This window comes from Gobius niger (genome assembly GCF_951799975.1).
Source record: "Gobius niger genome assembly, chromosome: 3".
Lineage (NCBI taxonomy): Eukaryota > Metazoa > Chordata > Actinopteri > Gobiiformes > Gobiidae > Gobius > Gobius niger.
In genome coordinates, this window is record NC_136854.1 from 37,217,231 (window position 1) to 37,236,940 (window position 19,710).

The 19,710-nt window shown below is 40.6% G+C and overlaps 1 protein-coding gene and 1 long non-coding RNA gene across 2 annotated transcripts in view; one reads left to right on the forward strand and one right to left on the reverse strand.

Moving 5' to 3' along the window:
* Positions 1 to 1,375: 1,375 nt before the first annotated feature.
* Positions 1,376 to 13,013, forward strand: crybb1l2 (crystallin, beta B1, like 2; the record flags this gene model as incomplete). The annotated part of the gene is made up of 5 exons (XM_079553498.1): positions 1,376 to 1,505; positions 5,575 to 5,693; positions 7,738 to 7,870; positions 9,432 to 9,574; positions 12,839 to 13,013. The coding sequence occupies exons 1-5, from the start codon at positions 1,419 to 1,421 to the stop codon at positions 13,011 to 13,013; spliced, it is 657 nt and encodes a 218-aa protein (XP_079409624.1). The 5' UTR covers positions 1,376 to 1,418.
* The window catches only part of LOC306960927, a 57,576-nt gene continuing 50,501 nt past the window's right edge, over positions 12,636 to 19,710 (reverse strand). Inside the window, exon 3 of the long non-coding RNA XR_013792721.1 lies at positions 12,636 to 13,016. This is a non-coding gene — a long non-coding RNA (uncharacterized lncRNA). The remainder of the gene's footprint in view (positions 13,017 to 19,710) is intronic.

The window sequence follows — 19,710 nt, forward strand, 5'->3', positions numbered from 1 at the left end:
GCAATGAACATTCGACATTGTAAAACGTGTTGCCACCCCAGAAATTATACCTGACCCTGCTTGCCACCACATGATTTTTTTTCTAGATCCCGTTAGCAGAGGTTCTACAACAGTGTTATACTGTTGTAAAAAGATTGAACACCATGACACCCAGCATTTTATGAACCTGGTATGTTTTATAAGGTGACTCATCTATATGACAGCTGAAAAACCTTAGTAACACACACACATCTTAGTTACACCGTAGTTATGCCTACACCTTAGTTACACCTTCAACTCCTTAGTTACGCCTTGCAATTACTTTTTGGTTAGTGCTAGATCGTATGCTCCGGAGGGACAGCCTGCTGTGAAAATGTGAGATATCATGACACAAATTAAGGGCCAGGGAAATGGTTAACCTTAAAGTTAGGATTAGGGTTATTTGTATTTTTAGACAAACCAACTCATAGATCTATACACAATCACAGCAGACCGTCCCTCCCGAGCATACGATCTTGCACTAACCTTACCTTTTCCTACACATGGAACTTACGGGCTGTAATCTAAAGTGTTACTGGAACTTGTCACTAATATAAACGTTAAACAATAAATGTGAAATATATACATTCTCAGAAATAGGAAAATGGTCCAGGCACAAGCTTCTAATGGTGTGCCATCGATACACAGTAAAACCACTCAGCAGCAATTTCACCACAACTATGGCTTTGTACTTCTTCCACCTCTATCTCTACTAATACTTACACTCATGCCCCTTGTATGTTGTATTTCTATTCAACGCTGTGTAAAGATTTATGCTCATAATATAAAGCTCTTCTTGGGATCTTGAATGTCTGGTCAAGAAGGCTTATTTCATGTGGGCAATTTTTCAATCAGATGAAACAGAAAGGGCAGAACACTCAATTGTTTTTTACGTTTTCCTAAAAGTTCCTGACGCTCTCCTGCCACACGTCACCCTGCACTCACCTCTCCACCTCTGTGCCCCGCTCTTTGATGATAGGGGGGTTTCTATTCTGTCGCGGCTTTGTGAGCTCAGCGAGTTTGTTTCTCTGTCTCTAATCCTCAGTCCCAGGACGCCAGCGTATAAGAGGGGGACGAGGGGCCCCGGGCACGCTCACTCCATTCACACCAGCCCCGAGTCGACCTCTGTACGCACTGCCACAGGTAAGACTGTCACAAATAACATACAGGGTAAAAACAAGGACATGAACCTAGCTATAGCTATAAAACTGCGGGTTAATATATCTATATAGGGGCGTAAATGAACTTTCAAAGCTGACAGGGATTCTTTTCAGCAGTTGTCATGGATATTTATTATATTTTATGCATCTTATTTACTCGCATAATGCCAAGCTTGTACATACATTGGTTGCTATTCATGCTTAACGCGGTTATTTTTTTGTGTGTGTCTCGTAGTCAACATGTCTGCTGGAGATAAGTCCAAGTCTCAGACCGACGGGAAGTCCGGTCACAACAAGATGTCCGACTATGGAATGATGTCCTACAAGGTAAGGCTGTAGTAATCTTAGTGAGTACTAGTACAAGTATATGAGTAAAAGTCTCAAACTGTGGGTGTAAACCTTGGCGACATCTAACGGAGCCACAGCAGACTACTATTTAAACTTGTGACCCAAATGACGCAATTATTACTGAAAGCTGACTTTGTGAACTCGTCAGTGCGAGAATTTAATCGGAAATTTCCAAAATCTTTCCCCCAAGGTTTGTCAGACTGGATTCATTACCTTTAAAAACTGCTGCATCGCTCTCCTGTGTCACAAACACGTATTTTGAGGCCATTAAGCCCTTTGTAGCTATTAGCAGCTTCCCCACTGCAGGAGGCCCATCAGGTTTGTTCCAGTTAGTCATTTGTTACTTGTCATCAATATTCTTAGTATGCATGGGGTAAGTTTACACGGATGTGGGCTGTTTTTACCCCCAGTCACACTGTGAGAGGCCCAGGATTATTGTGGCTCACAGTCAAATACTCAATACTAGTGTGTGTTGTACGTCACTTAGACCAGTCCTTCTCAAAGTCCTTCCCCATCGTCATTATTTTACATAACGGTTTACAAATAACAGTAATTATAGCCAAATACAAACAGACATAAAGTTAATTTCAAAATCATTCATTTTGACCTTTGGAGGCTCTCCCCCGTAGTGCCTCTGAGGAACCCCCAGGGGTCCCCAGATCCCACTTTGGGAACCATTTAGACTAACAGCAGTGTGTGAGAGTTCTCTCCCAGGAAATACATGTATGTGTCCATACTGGTGTGTAGATGTGTGTTTAGATATACATACATTACATGTGTTTACTCTGTTGAGGGATGAATCAGAAAACTTTAGAGACTTGAGTGAATGTCTTGCGTTATGTATATATATTTATGCACTTACCATTATCATAAAGTAAGTTGTGTGTTTTCTGTTTTATTTGACTTCTGCTGGAAGGTCAATGTCAATTTCTGTACTTGGACTCGAGGCCCCCCTTGAAAACGAGATGGTTCATCTCAAGGGGTTTTTCCCCTTCAATGAATAAGTCAAATAATATGCATATATTAAACATTATATGGTTGGCCCTTGGAGATACATGCTGGGGGGCTGGATTTGGTCCGTAGGCCTGACATTGTCTACTCTGCATATGATTAATTTATCTAAAACGGACCAAAAATACGATGAGACTTTAGAGACCGCCTCCATAGCCTAAACTGCTCTGAGAAATCACACCACAGTAATTTGGTAAACTGGGGCTCCCAGATAGACATTTGCACAGGATCCTCAGCTACAAACGGCCCTGGCTTATACTTTACAAATGTTTTGTTTTACTTGGATAATACAAAAACAAAAAACATTAGCTACTCAGTCATCACTGATATCTATATTTTTGTATTCTGCTCTAATGGTGATATTAGTGAAATCTAAATTGTGTGGATTTGATCTTATATGGCACTAAAATAGATCTCCAAATAAAAAACCTTCTACACAGAGAGGAAATGACAGCACATGTTGATTTTTAACAATAAAACTCATGCATATAATATTTTAACATAACAATTCCCTTGGCCTTGATATATCCAGCTATTCAGTATAATACTATAGGCAGCACTCAAATGGAGCTCTTTCCAAAGAGAGCTGTCCTGTTGTGATCCAGAATATTCCACTGGAGCTGCCACACAAAGGGAAACCCTGGGAACACTTGCAGCATTATTTTGCCAGCTGTGCGTGAACAGGCGATCTTTACCTTTAGAGCCACTATTATGACGAGGTGTTACTACACGAGTCTGAGGAGGCGTTTGACATCTGTGCTTTGCTCACTGTGGAGAAAACTGTCACCGACGCTCGGTACACCTGATATTATCCTCCATTTAAAATCATCTCCAGTGTTGAGGCGTGACCTTTGGCTCGTTCGTCAGACTTGGATAACACTGTGCCGACAAGAGGAGTGAAAAACACAGATTTTTGTGGTGGGAGTGGGTGGATGTACGGTACAAAAAGACAATATAACGTTTTCTCATCAAAGATTTGACATTGTGTTAACAAGACAGATGGGCAAACAGAAAGGCTGAAGTGAGTTTGTTTGACAATGACAACTCTGGATCTGCTGGTCTGCATTTTTTAACAAAAGAGGCAAAAGCAGTAGAGAAATACAACCATCTCTCTTTAATTTTTTCATGGTACATTTATCAATTTATTTATACAGGGTTTATGCAGCCAGCAGCAAATCAAACCGAATGCTTTATAATGTCATTTTAACAGTGTTGGGCGAGTTACTTTAACGTTGTAATACATTCTATATTAATAGTTACAGCTTTGAAAATGCAATATGTTTGTATTGCATATTACTGTTTGAAAACTGCAGCTGAGTTACACTACTTTGAGTTACTTCTGGGTTAAAATAGAAACTGAAAATAGTCCTAATGCCACCGAGCAAAAGTGCAGTCAAAGATTTCCTTTTCCAGGGGATCTGCCGGGGCGGACAAGTCAAATTGAAGACCTTTTAAAGACAACAAAATCTAAAAAACAAAACAAAAAAAAACCCTTCTGTGGTCAGTTCTCGGACCATGCTTCGAGACCATGCTACACGTCATGTGCGTTATTTTTTATAAACGAAATTTTGAGTAAATAATTGAGTCAAACACATGTTCATTTTTAAGACCAATTTACTATGGATTTAAGACCAAATAGAATTCTAAACTACTACCGTGCCACCGACACAATACACCAGTGTCCAACTTGATTTGGTGCTGCATTTTATTTGGGAGGAGTTTGGCATCTTTTGTTTGTACATCCATACAAACCGTTTAAATGGACTTGTAATTTGAGTTACTTAAATTGTAATCACTAATGTATTCCCATATTTTGATTGCGCAATATGTTAGGGTCCATAGTTACTGAAAAAAAGTAATATATTTTGTAACACTCCAACGCTGCATTTTAAGATAAGATAAGAAAAGATAAACCTTTATTGATCTCACAAAGGAGAAATTCACTTGTTACAGTCGGCGTTCAAGAAGAAGAGTTAATAAAGTGCAGCTGATACAGAGATTATTGCACATGTTACTTTACAGTCTTATTGTACCCATTGTACTTATTTTAATACCTATATTTGTAATGCCACAAACATGGAAACTATCTGCACGTATTTCATTTCTTAAGGTTTGTAGACATTTCATCAAACAGAAGAAAGGGTGACATTTTGATATTAGAGCAAACTGGACAAAACGTACAAATTTCATCCAAAACTGCAACTGAATATGTTTTAGACAATGATTTTGGTATTTTCAATGAACTTTAACAGTAAAAAATATTGAACAATGTAATAATTTTTCCACGAAATTTAGATTTAATTTTGGCACATATCGTTTAAAGCAGTACTAAGTAACGTGTTTACCTTAATAAATCCTTTCCGTAGTCCCTGTGGGGGTAATACAAGTGTTTATGGGATGATTCGAGGGTCTTTAATCTCCCCCTGGTGTCTCTGACCAGAAAACCATGTTTGCAACTTGACTGCCACCGGTCTGGAGAAAGCAATACACACTAATGGAATCACGAAGAAGAAGCTAACATGCTAACGGGCAAAGCTAACTGCGGGCTAACGTCACGTTAAACAGTATTTACAGCCAAGTTTGAGTGAAAAAAAAAAATTTCCATTGTATAATTGGATGCACAGTAACCCTCTCTCCCTTCGCCTTTCCTGTCAGCGTAGTATTTACTCTCCAAGACAATTAATAAGTAAAAAAATCGTAACTTGCTACTACACCTGCAGTTGCACTAATGGCCTCTAGGGGGAAGAGTTACTTAGTACTGCTTTAATAACTTTTAATGCCTCTAACTTCTTTAAAACCCTGTTGTAATATTATACGGCCAACCCAAATTAGGCGTCTTTTATTATTGACACGGTAGTGCAGGTGGTAGAGCGGGTTGTCTCTGCACACTGTTGTTGTGTCCTTGGGTAAGACACTTCACCCTCGTATGAATGAGGGGGTGAATGGGTGACTGGTTCCTTTCTGTAAAGCGCTTTGGGCCTGATAAAGGTAGGAATATTTCATCTGAGTCCATTTGCCATTTGTGTCTTTTCTGCAGATGTGCGTGTACGACCAGGAGAACTTCCAGGGCCGCTGCTTCGAGGTCATGAACGAGTGCATGAACGTGTGCGACTTTGGGATGGACAGGGTTCGCTCTCTGAAGGTTTTCTGCGGTCCGTAAGTAACTGCATACATATATTCATGTTCAGGCGCCAATGGCCTTCTGGGAAAAAAGATCGGCTTTCCAGGATCGTTAATAATTGAGAGGATAAACGCAGATATATGTTTATAAAAAAAAAATCATACCCCCTGACAAAAACGTGACAAAAATGCAACCAAAAAGTGATTAAAAAAAAGAGGTGGAATAAGTGGCAAAAATGCAATGAAAAAAAAAAGTGACAACATGGCAACGACGCAAGGAAAAAGGCAATGGTGAAAAGTAAAAAGTACAAATTATAGGTACTTTTACTTTACTTAACTTTATGCTGAATGCTTTTAACTTTTACTTCACTATTTATTTATTTTTCACGGTGACCTCTCTGTGATGAACTGGTTTAGTCCCGGTTCAGACTTGGTTTAGTGTTTTGCTCCTTCAGACTTTGTTTAGATCTGGTTTAGACCGGGTTTAATTCCTGTTTTTGACCTGAGTTAGTGGTTTACTCGTTTAGACCTGGTTTGATTCAAATGATTAAAAAATCCTGTACATTAAACTCTTTAATACTTTTACTTTTTACTCATAAAGTACAGTTTACAATGCATACTTTTATACTTTTACTTAAAGAGACGCAGATGCAAGTTGGCCATTTTATGCTCACTACTGCCACCTCAGGTCATACGTGTAACTGCACCTTCTATATTAAGCTTGTACATGGCAGCAATTCAGACCGATTTAACACCTTTTTGAGTGACAGTGCAGGATTTTAGAGGCAGTTATGGTGAATATGTCTGGGCTCATTCTACACATGGGAACATGTAGGGGGAGGAAAATACTTAGTTTTAAAGGTGCACTATGCAACTTTTGAAGAAAAACAAAACAAAAACTTAACATTTGTGTCTATTTTACCTTGTGAAACAGGCCAGAAACCCCAAAACAATTGATTCTTTCTGGCCTGTTTCTTGTACAAAACAACTGATCCTGGATCCCTAAAGGCCGCTGTGAGGGAACGCAAAGGTGCCATGCTGCACCCGTAAAGCCACTGAGTCACTACAAGGTCAAATATACACAAATATTAAGATTTTTTTTTTCACTTCAAAAGTTGCATAGTGCACCTTTAACATTTTTAAACTTTTTATAGTCCATTTAAATCAAAATTTTATCAGATACTTTTACATAAGTACATTTCTGGTCCTGTATCTGCACTTTTACTTCAGTATGAATATTGAGTGCTTCTTCCACCACTGGAAAAAGGTCAGTTTCGATCAGTTTTGTTGATCTTAAATTTCAAATGCGATGTTACACTGGCCTATGAGCTCCCCAGTCAAGAAACCTTTAGATTTGAGTATGGCCGAACTGGAGGAAATACCCTCTCGCCGGGGGTGAAGAGGTAAAAAAGAAGAAAGAAGCATCTAAAACACACCTCTGCATTTATCATCGCTAAACTTCATTTTTAAGTTTGTTTTTCTTTCGTTTCGTCCTACATTTCGTCCCTGCACGTATGTTCCTTTCGTCCAAAATGCCTTGGTGGGTAATCTCCGGGAAAGAAAAACAGCGTCTTCAAAACATCGGAACAACAAAGCCACAAAGGGAAGCGATTGAGTGAATTCAATACTCTCAAATCACTTAATTGCCCTGCCAGGAGGCGGTCGACAAACATTCAAGCCAAAAGAGTAGTCGCTGATGAGAGTCGTGAAAGTTTTGTGAAAGGAAGCGTCGCCCGTGGTTTTTCCTTCTTCTTACTTATACACAGTGGGACAGAACAGGTGTGTTTGCATTGTCAGGGAGAAAGAAACATCCTAAACCGGCGCAACAAAGCACCGTCAAAGTTGCAGAAACTTTTCACGCCAAGTAGTGCCACCGCTTGAAATGCTACGTGGCTTTCTGAAGACTAAACAGAGACTAAATCCAGCTTTTTAATGTATCAGTTCCTTGTAAAGTTACTGAAGACTAGAAGAGCAAAGAGGTCCAGATTAGTCCCGGTGAACTAGAACATCTTGAGCAGCATTTGTAATATTATTCGAGATTGTCCCCTAATGCTCTTCTCGACCCGTCTCCTCTCTATAGTTTCGTGGGCTTTGAGCAGATGAACTTCTGTGGAGAGATGTACATCCTGGAGAAGGGCGAGTACCCCCGTTGGGACTCCTGGAGCAACTGCCAGAGGAACGACTACCTGATGTCCTTCAGGCCTGTGCGCATGGTAAAGTAGTTTGTGTCTTTATACTCCTTTAGCGGGTATATGGGGTTCATCATAATGCAGCCTGTGGAGGAGGGGTCACCTACGACTACTTTAATCGACATAAACTGTAATGCTGCAAAAGCTATAGTGTTATTTCTATTACAATCTCAAACATTCAGTTTCTTCTTAAAAAGGTCCATTGGCTGTTGTAGCTCCACTTTGCCCAAAACACTTAATTCATGCAGTCCTTATATTTGAAGAGTTTAGTGGTGCTAGGCTAGTGCTAGGCTAGTGCATGTCTATGGTAACTAGTAGCCTGCAATAAAAACAGTCTGACCCTGAGGCAAATCACTTAAAACACCAGACTACCCATACACATGGCTGTGTTGACTGAATCAGTTTTTAAAATATAACCATTTTGCATTTAAAAGAAGTTATATTTGAGTGGCATCAGCTTCCTGGTTGTAAGCTACGCAGCGGCGGAGTGATCTGCTAGGTTACCGGATCTACAGTATTTTGTTTACCTTACTTACACGATGTGGAATTCACAAAGGAGCTTTCTACAAATCAGATATGGCAACGTTTGGAGGACTAACCCATGATTTTGAAGAGCTTTTTAATGCAGGCTACTAGTTACCATAGACATTCACTAGCCTAGCACTAGCCAAGCACCACTAAACTCGTCATATATAAGGACTGCATGAATTTAAAAAAAAGAAATCTCCAGAAATCAACAACACTCTGGATAACTAGGAAATGAGGCCCTGTGTCAAAAATCCTGAAATATCCCTTTAAACAATTATTATTATAGTAAAGTTTTCAATCGTAGAAATATACTGAACAGAGGTCGACCGATGTGGGCTTTTCTAAGGCTGATGTCGATCTGCACCGCTGATATTTTTCGTTCTGCTGTGTCTTCATGTTTAGTAGCCTGTTTGAAAGTCGGAAAAAAAAAAACTAAAAATATTATACACAAAAGTCTACAACACAAAATACAGTAAAATAGGTGAACAAACTTGTGACTGATCTTCACCACAATGTTTTTTCCGCACCTATGAGACCATTTTAAAGCCCAGACCGAGCCCTTTCCAGTGCAAAAAAACGAGTCTCTATCACTTTCGGTTCCGATTAAAAGGCCAATATCGAAAAATCCCCAACTATCGATATATCGGTCGGGCCCTGCAAAGCACTTACATGACTTTGAAGACTTTTGGGTCTTCCACAGTGAGATCTTTTCTACTCTGATAGAAGGCATTAAAAGGATTCGACCACATGATTCCAGCATAAAAGCCCTTCCACGACTGCAGCTACTCAAATACCACAATTACATCAACCACAAGCTCTGACTCCATTCATGTTAGTGTCTGTGGAGATAATAAAAGCATGTGTCTCGCTCCCCCCTTTGTTTGTGTCGGCCTCGTGCCTCGTCATAAGACTTTCCGTAGTGCGCCTGCTGTAGCATCACCACACAAGAGCTATGCATTGATGAAAAAGGCCACTTCCTGACAAAGTGACTAAGATTGTAAAGTTTTTGTCAGAAGATGAGCTGTCATAACTAATTATCTACGTACACACATGGCAGGACCCAGAGAAGCACAAGATCTGCCTGTACGAGGTGGGCGAGTACAAGGGCCGTAAGATGGAGATCATGGATGACGACGTGCCCAGTCTGTTCTCCTACGGCTTCACCGACCGCGTGGGCAGCGTCATGGTCAGCTGTGGCACGTAAGTAGTATTTTTTTTTGTTTTTGTAATTCAGACTTGTTTATTTAAATGTTACTGTACATGCGGAACAAATGGAGTTCTTGGATTGATTGTGTTTAAATGTTGACCAGAAAGAGCACAGCCAAAATGAAACCTAGATTAGTTTAAATGTCTCTGATTCAGAATATTAACCCTTAATAGGGGACTTATTCAAATACTTGGAAAACAGATAAGATAATATAATATAAGATAGCCTTTATTGATCTCACAATGGAGAAATGTACTTGTCACACTCAGCTCTTAGAAACACTCAGGGTGTGCCAATAGCTGGGTTGCAGGTTCTAGAATATGATGAGGTCGTAGCTAGAAAGAAAATATATGAATGAAAAAAAAAAATCATTAATATCAGTCACTGGGTCCTTGATCTCTCTGTGCAAGACCAAAAATTTCCTCAAAACCAAAATAATTTTTCCTCTATATAACAGTATAGGCCTTTAGAACGCTGTGATGTAACCTGCAACCCAGCAATAGCCATGAAATGTGAGGAAAAAACAATTAAATAGTAAATAATGATATCTTGTATACAATGACTACCAAGGACTTTTTGGGGGTCAAAAAGTATAAACAGTAAATAATAAGTAAACAGACTATAACAAAAAAGTTATAGTCATAGCAGTGCAGGTGTATGTGTTATTGGGGGACATAACACAAGCTCATTTTTCATTATCATGCAGAAAATCAATGTGAGCGAAGTTACCATAATTGGGTCCTTGCCATGGTTTATATATAAAATATATACAAAGTACCTTCAGGTGTCGGGCTTGTACTGAGGAGACACTGTGTTTTGTAATATTGGTGTTTGAGTGATCGCACCATCATCATAGGCAGGAGTTTTTCTAATCTGATTGTGCTTTATGTGGGCGGGTCAGTCACCACCAATATGGTTTGCCCAAAAAATGTACTTTTTACTTACTTACCTTTGGCAACATGAAAACATAGTCCTTTATTGGTTCTTTTGTCAAGAAAATACTGTAAGTAGACAAAACTAAGCAACTTCACGTTTAAGTGATGTTGATCAAATATGGTGCCTGCCTTATTTCACTACACACACATATATCATCACTTATTATTCAGTTATTCACCAATGAAATGTGTGAGTTTCATCAACTTACCATGGTTAGTTTTCAAGCTATGTAAAGAAATGTACCATGAATTCAGCCAGACTTGGGTCTTTTTCAGACTTTAGAGAAAACAGGAAGTTTAGAGCGTGACTGGTCTTTGCTGATTGGTCAAATGCCACAGAGGCGGGATCTGTGATGTCGGGCGATCTCTTCTGATTGGCTGAGTGAGGACTACATGCTTCTTTACCATATACTGATGTGCAGCAGGGAGGCCATATGTAAAGTGTGCGGAAATTACCAAAAATAGTCACTTGCTCCATAAAGGGTTAATCTAAATGTGACTTGTACTTGTAGAGATTCGTTGGGCGTCGGCTTCACCCCTAGAAATAGCAAGAAGACGATCAAAAGTTCACTGGTGGGACATCTTTAGGCCTCCTATCTTATTCATGCCCCTGCTTCTATTCGCGGCACCAGACAGTTAAACCTGCTGCATTTTTCATCCCTCCCTCGTCTGCTGCACCAACACAACACCGTCTCCGTAAAGCACTGCGTCACGGGGTCCGACCGCGTGTTCCCGTGCGTCTGTCAGACCGCCCCGGTGACGTCATTCAGGTTTGAGAGCAGCAGACAAACTCGCACTGATTTGCAAAGTGGAATAGGAATAGACACTTTTAATCACAGGATCTTGTAAAGGTGTCAGAGGCGTCAGCAGTGCCGGAGGGGAAGAGCAGAGGCGCGACTTAAACTGCTCTGATTAGTTCATATCGACACACAGCTGGGAGAACATGAGGCTGAGGAGAAACATATCGATATTCGGGTGATTTGTCACTACATGGTCCTCTCTTTATTCACAGCTGCTGTGTCTGCATCAACATTTTGCGATGTAAAGATGTGATGAGTGGGTTTCTGCCAGCAACACTGTTTTACCACTTGCTCAAGCTGCTTTTAAACAGGACAATATTTGAACAGTTTAATTGCACAAATGAAAAGAAAACAACAACAAAAAACCTAATTTAAGAAAACCTTTTTGATTTTTGTAACTGTCCTCTACAGATGATACCGCTGAAACTAAATTTGTGTGGATTTGATCAAGAAAATGACTTTAAAGCAGTACTAAGTAACTTGTTTACCTTAATAAATCCTTTCCGTAGCCCCTCTGGGGGTAATACAAGTGTTAATGGGATGATTGGGGGGTCTTTCATCTCCCGGTGTCCCTTGCAACTTTGCCTGCACCGGGTTAGAGTCACCAATACACACTAATGGAATCACGAAGAAGAAGCTAACAGGCTAACGGGCAAAGCTAGCACCACTTAAACAGTATTTACAGCCAAATTTGAGTGAAAAGAATGATCTCCATTGTGTAATTGGATGTACAATATCCCTCTCTCCCTTCGCCTTTTCTGTCAGTATAGTATTTTATCTCATGGACAATTAAAGTAAAAAAAATCGCAACTTGCTATGACACCTGCAGTGGCGCTTATGGCCTCTAGGGGCAAGAGTTACTTAGTATTGCTTTAATTGCACAAAAGGCAAGATTTGGTCTTTTAAATCACAGCTGCACAAAGAGAAAAGAACAAACTTATCTGTGTTTTGATAAAGAACTCTTCATTTTGCACAAACTAAAACTTATATATGGAATCCCTTCTGCGTCATTACTGTTTTCTTAACTATTGTAATCAGTAATATGGCACATCCCTGTGAAGCAACTTCTGTGGTCACATTGAACAAACAATGTTATTCTTTGCCACTTGTTGCTTTTTTATTCACATGTTGCACTATTGTATAAATATAGACATTCTTATCTTATTAGCATATCCTCACCTTTACAGCTGCACTGAAGCAACATACCAGTTCAATCAATGAAGTAGAAGCTGCATTTTAAATACATTTTGTTTATTAAGAAATTAAGAAACATCTATACATCGTTTTATGTTAATCGACTCTTTTGACAGTGAATTGTGTAGAGTTGTTTGATCAGAGAGGGATTTGAGAAGGTGAAAGATATAATAACCTAAATAAAACATGTCCTATTTTATGCACAGGTGAATCTGACAAGCAAAAACACTTTGTGGCTTTCAGCAATTAAAAATAACAAGCCACAGCGGCCATAGAGCAGAGTTATTCCAAATGATGGTGTCACCAGTGTCATCTGTTTGTCCCGCAGCTGGGTGGGGTACCAGTTCCCCGGTTACCGTGGCAGCCAGTACCTGTTTGAGAAGGGGGAGTACAGACACTTCAACGAGTTCGGCGCCCGCTGCCCTCAGATGCAGTCCATCAGGCGGATCAGAGACATGCAGTGGCACCCACACGGCTGCTACACCATGGCCGCTAACAACTGAAGCCTGCAGGGGGCGACGCAGAGAGGGGCAGGGGGTGGGGCACAGGGACACGGGAGGAGGGTGGGACGAGAAGAGGATGAGGTAAACAGATGTATTATATCACACGATGAATCTTATCCACTGTTTGTTTTCAATTAAAGATGTTTATTCTCATGTTTGGGTTTGGCTCATGTTATTATTTATCTTTAATTGATCTTTATCTCAGGAAAATAAGAAAAATAAATAATTTCAACATAGAAAAGCATGCTCCAATTTGCCTGAAAGGAGGTTGGAAGAAGAAAACCTATTTAATCACCCCCATTTCACAATTATATTCACATTGAGCTTCCCTACTACATCTTCATTTTGTACCAACAATTGCAATAGACAATATGCAAACAATGTTAAGGGAACAAAAGCTAGACACACTAGTAGACAAAATGTAAATATAAAATTTAAGACCCGCTCTTTCTATATAGTGACCAGACCCGATGTTTAAATCTGTGTATAGTTTGGCATTGCTCGAGTTGTATGTTCAGTGGATTGTGGTATTGGAAATGTAAAATCTAAAATTATTCTCGCTCTCTAATTGTAAAGAAACGTACGTTCGGCGGCAATAGTTTATTGAACGCTTTATATAGGAATATTGACGTATAATAATTTACAAGATCCTTCAATTTGAGCAACTTTGACTGAATAAACAAGTGATGATGAGTGTGATTAAGAAAACCAACCGTATGAGTGATTCGCACATTGCTCATTTCTGTAATATAAAAACTAGAGGTCGACCAATATATCGGCTGACATCGCAATGAAAACCGTTTAGCTACAAGTTTGTTAAAGCAGTACTGAGTAACTCATGCCCCTAGAGGCCATAAGCACAACTGCAGGTGTCATAGCATATGTGGTTGTTTTACTCATTAATTGTCCGTGAGAGTAAATACTACGCTGACAGAAAAGACAAAGGGAGAGAGGGATATTGTTCATCCAATTACACAATGGAGATCATTTTATTCACTCAAACTTGGCTGTAAACACTGTTTATGTGGCGCTAGCCCACAGTTAGCTTTGCCCGTTAGCCTGCTAGCTTCTTCTTCGTAATTCCATTAGTGTGTATTGGTTGCTCCGACCCGGAGACAGTCAAGTTGCAAGCATGGTTTTCTGGCCGGAGATGAAAGACCCCCCAATCATCCCATTAACACTTGTATTACCCCCAGAGGGACTACGGAAAGGATTTATTAAGGGAAACAAGTTACTTAGTACTGCTTTAAACATAGGTTTCACCAACTAAACCTCAGTCAATATGGACAATTCAATTGCTGAGTTAGTTTTAGCCTCTGCAATTCTAATTAATAGAATAATAATAATTTTGATTGCCGCATAAAATGCCACGGCTAGCAACAGTATGCTAATGCTAACGGCAGCTAATCAAAGCTGGGACAGAAACTATGATTGAAAGCCAAATAGTAAAAAAGTATTTATGTAGAGTTACTGCTGATAAATACATCTAACACACTGTAGTGAACAAATGTTTTGATGTGAACAATAACGCCTGTATTTTAACTTTTAAAATCTCAATTAGTTTACCATTGCTGCTAATCCCATGATGCTTAGCGACATCACATTCCCGAACTCTATAGGAAGACCTAATGCAACCCTCTCCATATTGCTGGGTTGCAGGTTCTAGAATGTGATGATGTAATTGGGCCAGTCGGGGGCAGGAGCCAGTTTTTCCTATTAACAGCATTACACTTTCACAAGTCATAGCTTGTGAAAATGAATGAATTACAAAAATGATCACTAACATCATTCGCTGGGTCCATGATCTCTCTGTACAAGACCAAAAATTTCCTCAAAAACAAAATAATTTTTCCTCCATACAATAGTATTGGCCTTTAGAACGCTGTGATGTCACCTGCAACCCAGCAATAGGCTTGGATAATAAAGATACTCTCTACAATAGGGACAGTTTGGGGTAAATATCAAATTTTTGTTTTCTGTTTTATTTGACACGTTTCAAACAGCAGCTTGAACATTTGAGAGAAAACTGAAAAGTCAACAGTTAGCTGCATGAGGTGCGTGTTCAGGGTGTCTTTGTTATTTTACGGCGGCACCAGGGTCGGACGAATTCTTTAAAGTTGTATTGAGAACTGAGAATACTATTTTAGCATTCTGGGACACTTAGATGCTGAAGTTGTTCTCTTTGCTGTTGTTGGCGGTGGGCTGTATTAAAATTGAATTGCACTTTTTACTGACTCTCGCACCAGTAAGTGGCCAATTAGAATCCAAAAACAACTCTGGCCATGGAGACAGGATCCCCAGAAAGATGGTGACCTTTGTCTTTCTCCATCTGTAGCATCGGAAAGCGACTGATATTTGAATATTGAGGGCGCGCTGCGATCCCCTCGTGTTACTGCGGGGCTAATTTAGAGGCAACATTACTGTGAAGTGGCGAACCAATCCCAGATTTCAAAAGTCAAGAGCAGGTTTGTGTGGAGCAGAGACCGGATCTGCCCTCTTCACTGTGCACTCCCTCCCTCCCACCCTCCCTCACCCCTCTCCCTCCCTCACCCCTCTCCCACATGTCCCACCAGCGTCAGCACTGCAGCACCAGGGGCTTATTGCAGTGGATTTGTGTCTGTTTGCCGAGACATGACAGAAACTTGAATTTAAAATCCTAATAAAACATCATCTTGTGCCAAAAGTGAAATTGATCAAATGTTGCTTTCTGCAGTGAATGTCCTAATATGAACCACACGAGGACCTTAAGAAGCGTGTTTTTACTGATGTACGCTACAGAAAATTATTATATAATAAAGCTATTTAGTAGGATGAGTTTTGTACGTTTGCAGCTGAAGTAGATAGATATAGATCGATACTTTATTCATCCCTGACCGGGGAAATTCAGGTGTCCAGCAACATACAGTGAATGCCATCCATAACCTACAGCATAGCACTCTTAATACGTAATTTTTTCCTTATTTAAAAAACAAAACAAATGTTGGCACCATTTTCCCATTTTTTTCCTTATATTTGCTCCTTTTTTTCTCGTTTTCATTTTTTATTTTTTTTTATTACTAATACAGTATGTTCTCTATCTCCCCCCATTAATCCCCAAGTAATTCCCCCCTTTGGCCTATTTTTGCCCCATTTTCTACAAAACGTTTCCTTAATTTTGCCACAATTTCCCCCCATTTCTCCCCAAATTATTCCCCTTTTTTTTTTACATCGGAGATGAACCCGATGTTCCACACATTATTGTTCTGTTTTCCGGTTCAAGACGACAAATATTTCACTCTCTGAAAAAGTATCGTTCAGGTATTGGTGTCGAAAATCAAGTATCGTTAAAGTACCGGTATCAGAAAAAAAAATAACGGTATACAAAGACCTAGTCACTGCTGTGGACCAGAACTTTAGCCTGCTGTGAACCAGGACTTTAACCTGCTGTGGACCAGGACTTTAACCTGCTGTGGACCAGGACTTTAGCCTGCTGTGGACCAGGACTTTAACCTGCTGTGGACCAGGACTTTAACCTGCTGTGGACCAGGACTTTAAACTGCTGTGGACCAGGACTTTAACCTGCTGTGGACCAGGACTTTAACCTGCTGTGGACCAGGACTTTAACCTGCTGTGGACCAGGACTTTAACCTGCTGTGAACCAGGACTTTAACCTGCTGTGAACCAGGACTTTAACCTGCTGTGAACCAGGACTTTAACCTGCTGTGGACCAGGACTTTAACCTGCTGTGGACCAGGACTTTAACCTGCTGTGGACCAGGACTTAAACCTGCTGTGAACCAGGACTTTAACCTGCTGTGGACCAGGACTTTAACCTGCTGTGGACCAGGACTTTAACCTGCTGTGAACCAGGACTTTAACCTGCTGTGGACCAGGACTTTAACCTGCTGTGGACCAGGACTTTAACCTGCTGTGGACCAGGACTTAAACCTGCTGTGGACCAGGACTTTAACCTGCTGTGGACCAGGACTTTAACCTGCTGTGGACCAGGACTTTAACCTGCTGTGGACCAGGACTTTAACCTGCTGTGGACCAGGACTTTAACCTGCTGTGGACCAGGACTTTAACCTGCTGTGGACCAGGACTTTAACCTGCTGTGAACCAGGACTTTAACCTGCTGTGGACCAGGACTTTAACCTGCTGTGGACCAGGACTTTAACCTGCTGTGAACCAGGACTTTAACCTGCTGTGGACCAGGACTTTAACCTGCTGTGGACCAGGACTTTAACCTGCTGTGGACCAGGACTTTAACCTGCTGTGGACCAGGACTTTAACCTGCTGTGAACCAGGACTTTAACCTGCTGTGAACCAGGACTTTAACCTGCTGTGGACCAGGACTTTAACCTGCTGTGGACCAGGACTTTAACCTGCTGTGGACCAGGACTTTAACCTGCTGTGGACCAGGCCTGTGGGCACAAATGTGAATATGGCTTAACAGATTCAACCCCCCCACTCGTAGATGACAATAGTGGTAGATAATAGTACAATGACTTTAATACAACTATATTCAAGTAAAAGTGAAAAAAAAACCTTCCTCTTAACATCCTCCTTAACCGAGCACATTTCCTCCAGCTCAGCTTTACCCAAATCCAAAAGCTTCTTGACTGGATCTCACAGCCTGTAGGCAAGTGGAACGCCTCATTTGAAAGCAAAGACCTACACAACGGATCTACAATTTTTCCTTGGGTTGTTGCTGCGTTGTTGTCACTTTTTGTTTTTTGCCTTTTCATTGCCTGTTTTGCTGCATTTTTGTAACCGTTTTGTTGCTTTTTCTGCACTTAATCATCACCTGTTTTGCTTTCTTTGACGCTTTTTTTCAAGAAGCTGCTCGATTTGGGTAAAGCCGAACTGGAGAGAAAATGTGCTGGGTTGAGGCGGGGGTTTAATACTGTAAATGCAACTCACTACACACATCCACGCACGCAAAGTATGATCATTATGGTCTACTGCAGTGATTCTAAGCATCAGGTCATAAAATATTTGACCTTCCAAGAACCACCAGGCCAAAACCAAGATCAAATCAGGACTTCACTGAGTGTCAATAGATCTAAATTTGTCTAAACTGGACGTAAACAAGTCGACAGTAAATCAGTAAAACCTCTAAATGAAACACTTTACTAAATTTGACCTAACATGGACGTTCCTGTTTCTGCAGCGTTTAAGGCAGAGATGGTCCAAACGTTTGTTATCTTTTTATGCCGCTATTGAGTGAGTTTCTGAAATATTAAACACACCTGCCAGACGGCAAGCTTTGATCCGGTGATGTTGTCTTTGGAGTATAAGGTGCCTTTAGCTTTCAAACTGCTGCCGTCACACTGATGTAATACACAGACAGGCACTCAGGTGAGAGACCACGTGCTGGCGCGGCAGTCTAAATATTAATTAAAGCATTATGTGAGCGTTCAGCAGACGCATTGCGCTGCTGTAGCCCACTGGGATCCACGATTACACAAGATGGAATTAGGAAATCGATGATAATTAAGAAAAACAAGCCTCAGTTATTAATATGAAAGCACTGATGCAAAATGAAATGCCGTAGCTGGGTAAGTGTTGTGTGAGGCTGATGACTGTAGTTGTGAAACTGTCTGACTAAGACGGATGTGACTGTCAGTGGGGTTTACTGTAATGCTGGGGGAAGTTTAGAGCATTGTGATATTGTTGCTCTACTGTTTGTTATAGACTGTGTATTGTTCCTTTGTTTTGAATCTAGGGACTATGGATGCAGGTGCAGTACATCTCTGCCTCTATGAGATTAATGTCTCTGTACATTGTCCCTTAAATATTAATATAAAAATAACAAGATTAAAGTAAGTGCTTTATATGTCATTGTACAAGCGTACAACAAAATAGTCTTCAGGTGTTAGTCCTGAGCCGTTGCGACTGAGCCACGCTGCCATTGTGGGCCGACCTGACCCGGAGGTGGGGGAAACCGTAGCACCCAGAAGAAACCTGGCTGGCTGCCTTCAGTCTCCTCTGAAATGGTGCAGCGCCTCTTGGGTTTGTCCTTGTTTCAGAGCGTGGTGTCCTGCACTGGTCAGCTCCTCCACCTCCTCCTTCCTCTTCCTCCTGCGCAGCTCCCTCCGCTCCCTCCACACCACAACAGTCTATCACCATCTTCTGGGAAGAGCTTAGCAGTTGATCTGTTTTATTGTCCTGTGAATGCCCATTAGCCAGAACAATAGAAGGCATGTGTGGCTTAGCTGTGAGTCTCGCCCGGATACCTCCTCGTTTGTCCCTTCGTTGTTTCCTGTAGCTCCTCTTGTGACGCCTCCTCTGTGCTGCAGGTGTATGGGGCTCTTTGTGCTTCTTCAGTGTCTCACAAGAATAAATGTGTAGGTTTCAAAAGGGTTTAGCTGATAAGCTAGCTGTTTGTTTACTTTTAAAAAGCTGCTTTCTTCAGAACCATTATGGACTATTGTTCAGCAGTAAAGTAAAGTAAAGTAAAGTAAAGTAAAGTAAAGTAAAGTAAAGTAAAGTAAAGTAAAGTAAAGTAAAGTAAAGTAAAGTAAAGTAAAGTAAAGTAAAGTAAAGCCTTTAACCTCTTGTTAGGCTTTTGACTTGTTAACTATTGTCCTGAACTGGTTGGAGACTCATGGTCAGTGGGTTATTTTGGCTCATTTTCATGACCACGGCCATGCTGCTGTTATTCATATTGTCTGTATGTAATGAAGTGTGTTGATACAAAGTACTTTATAAGCCCT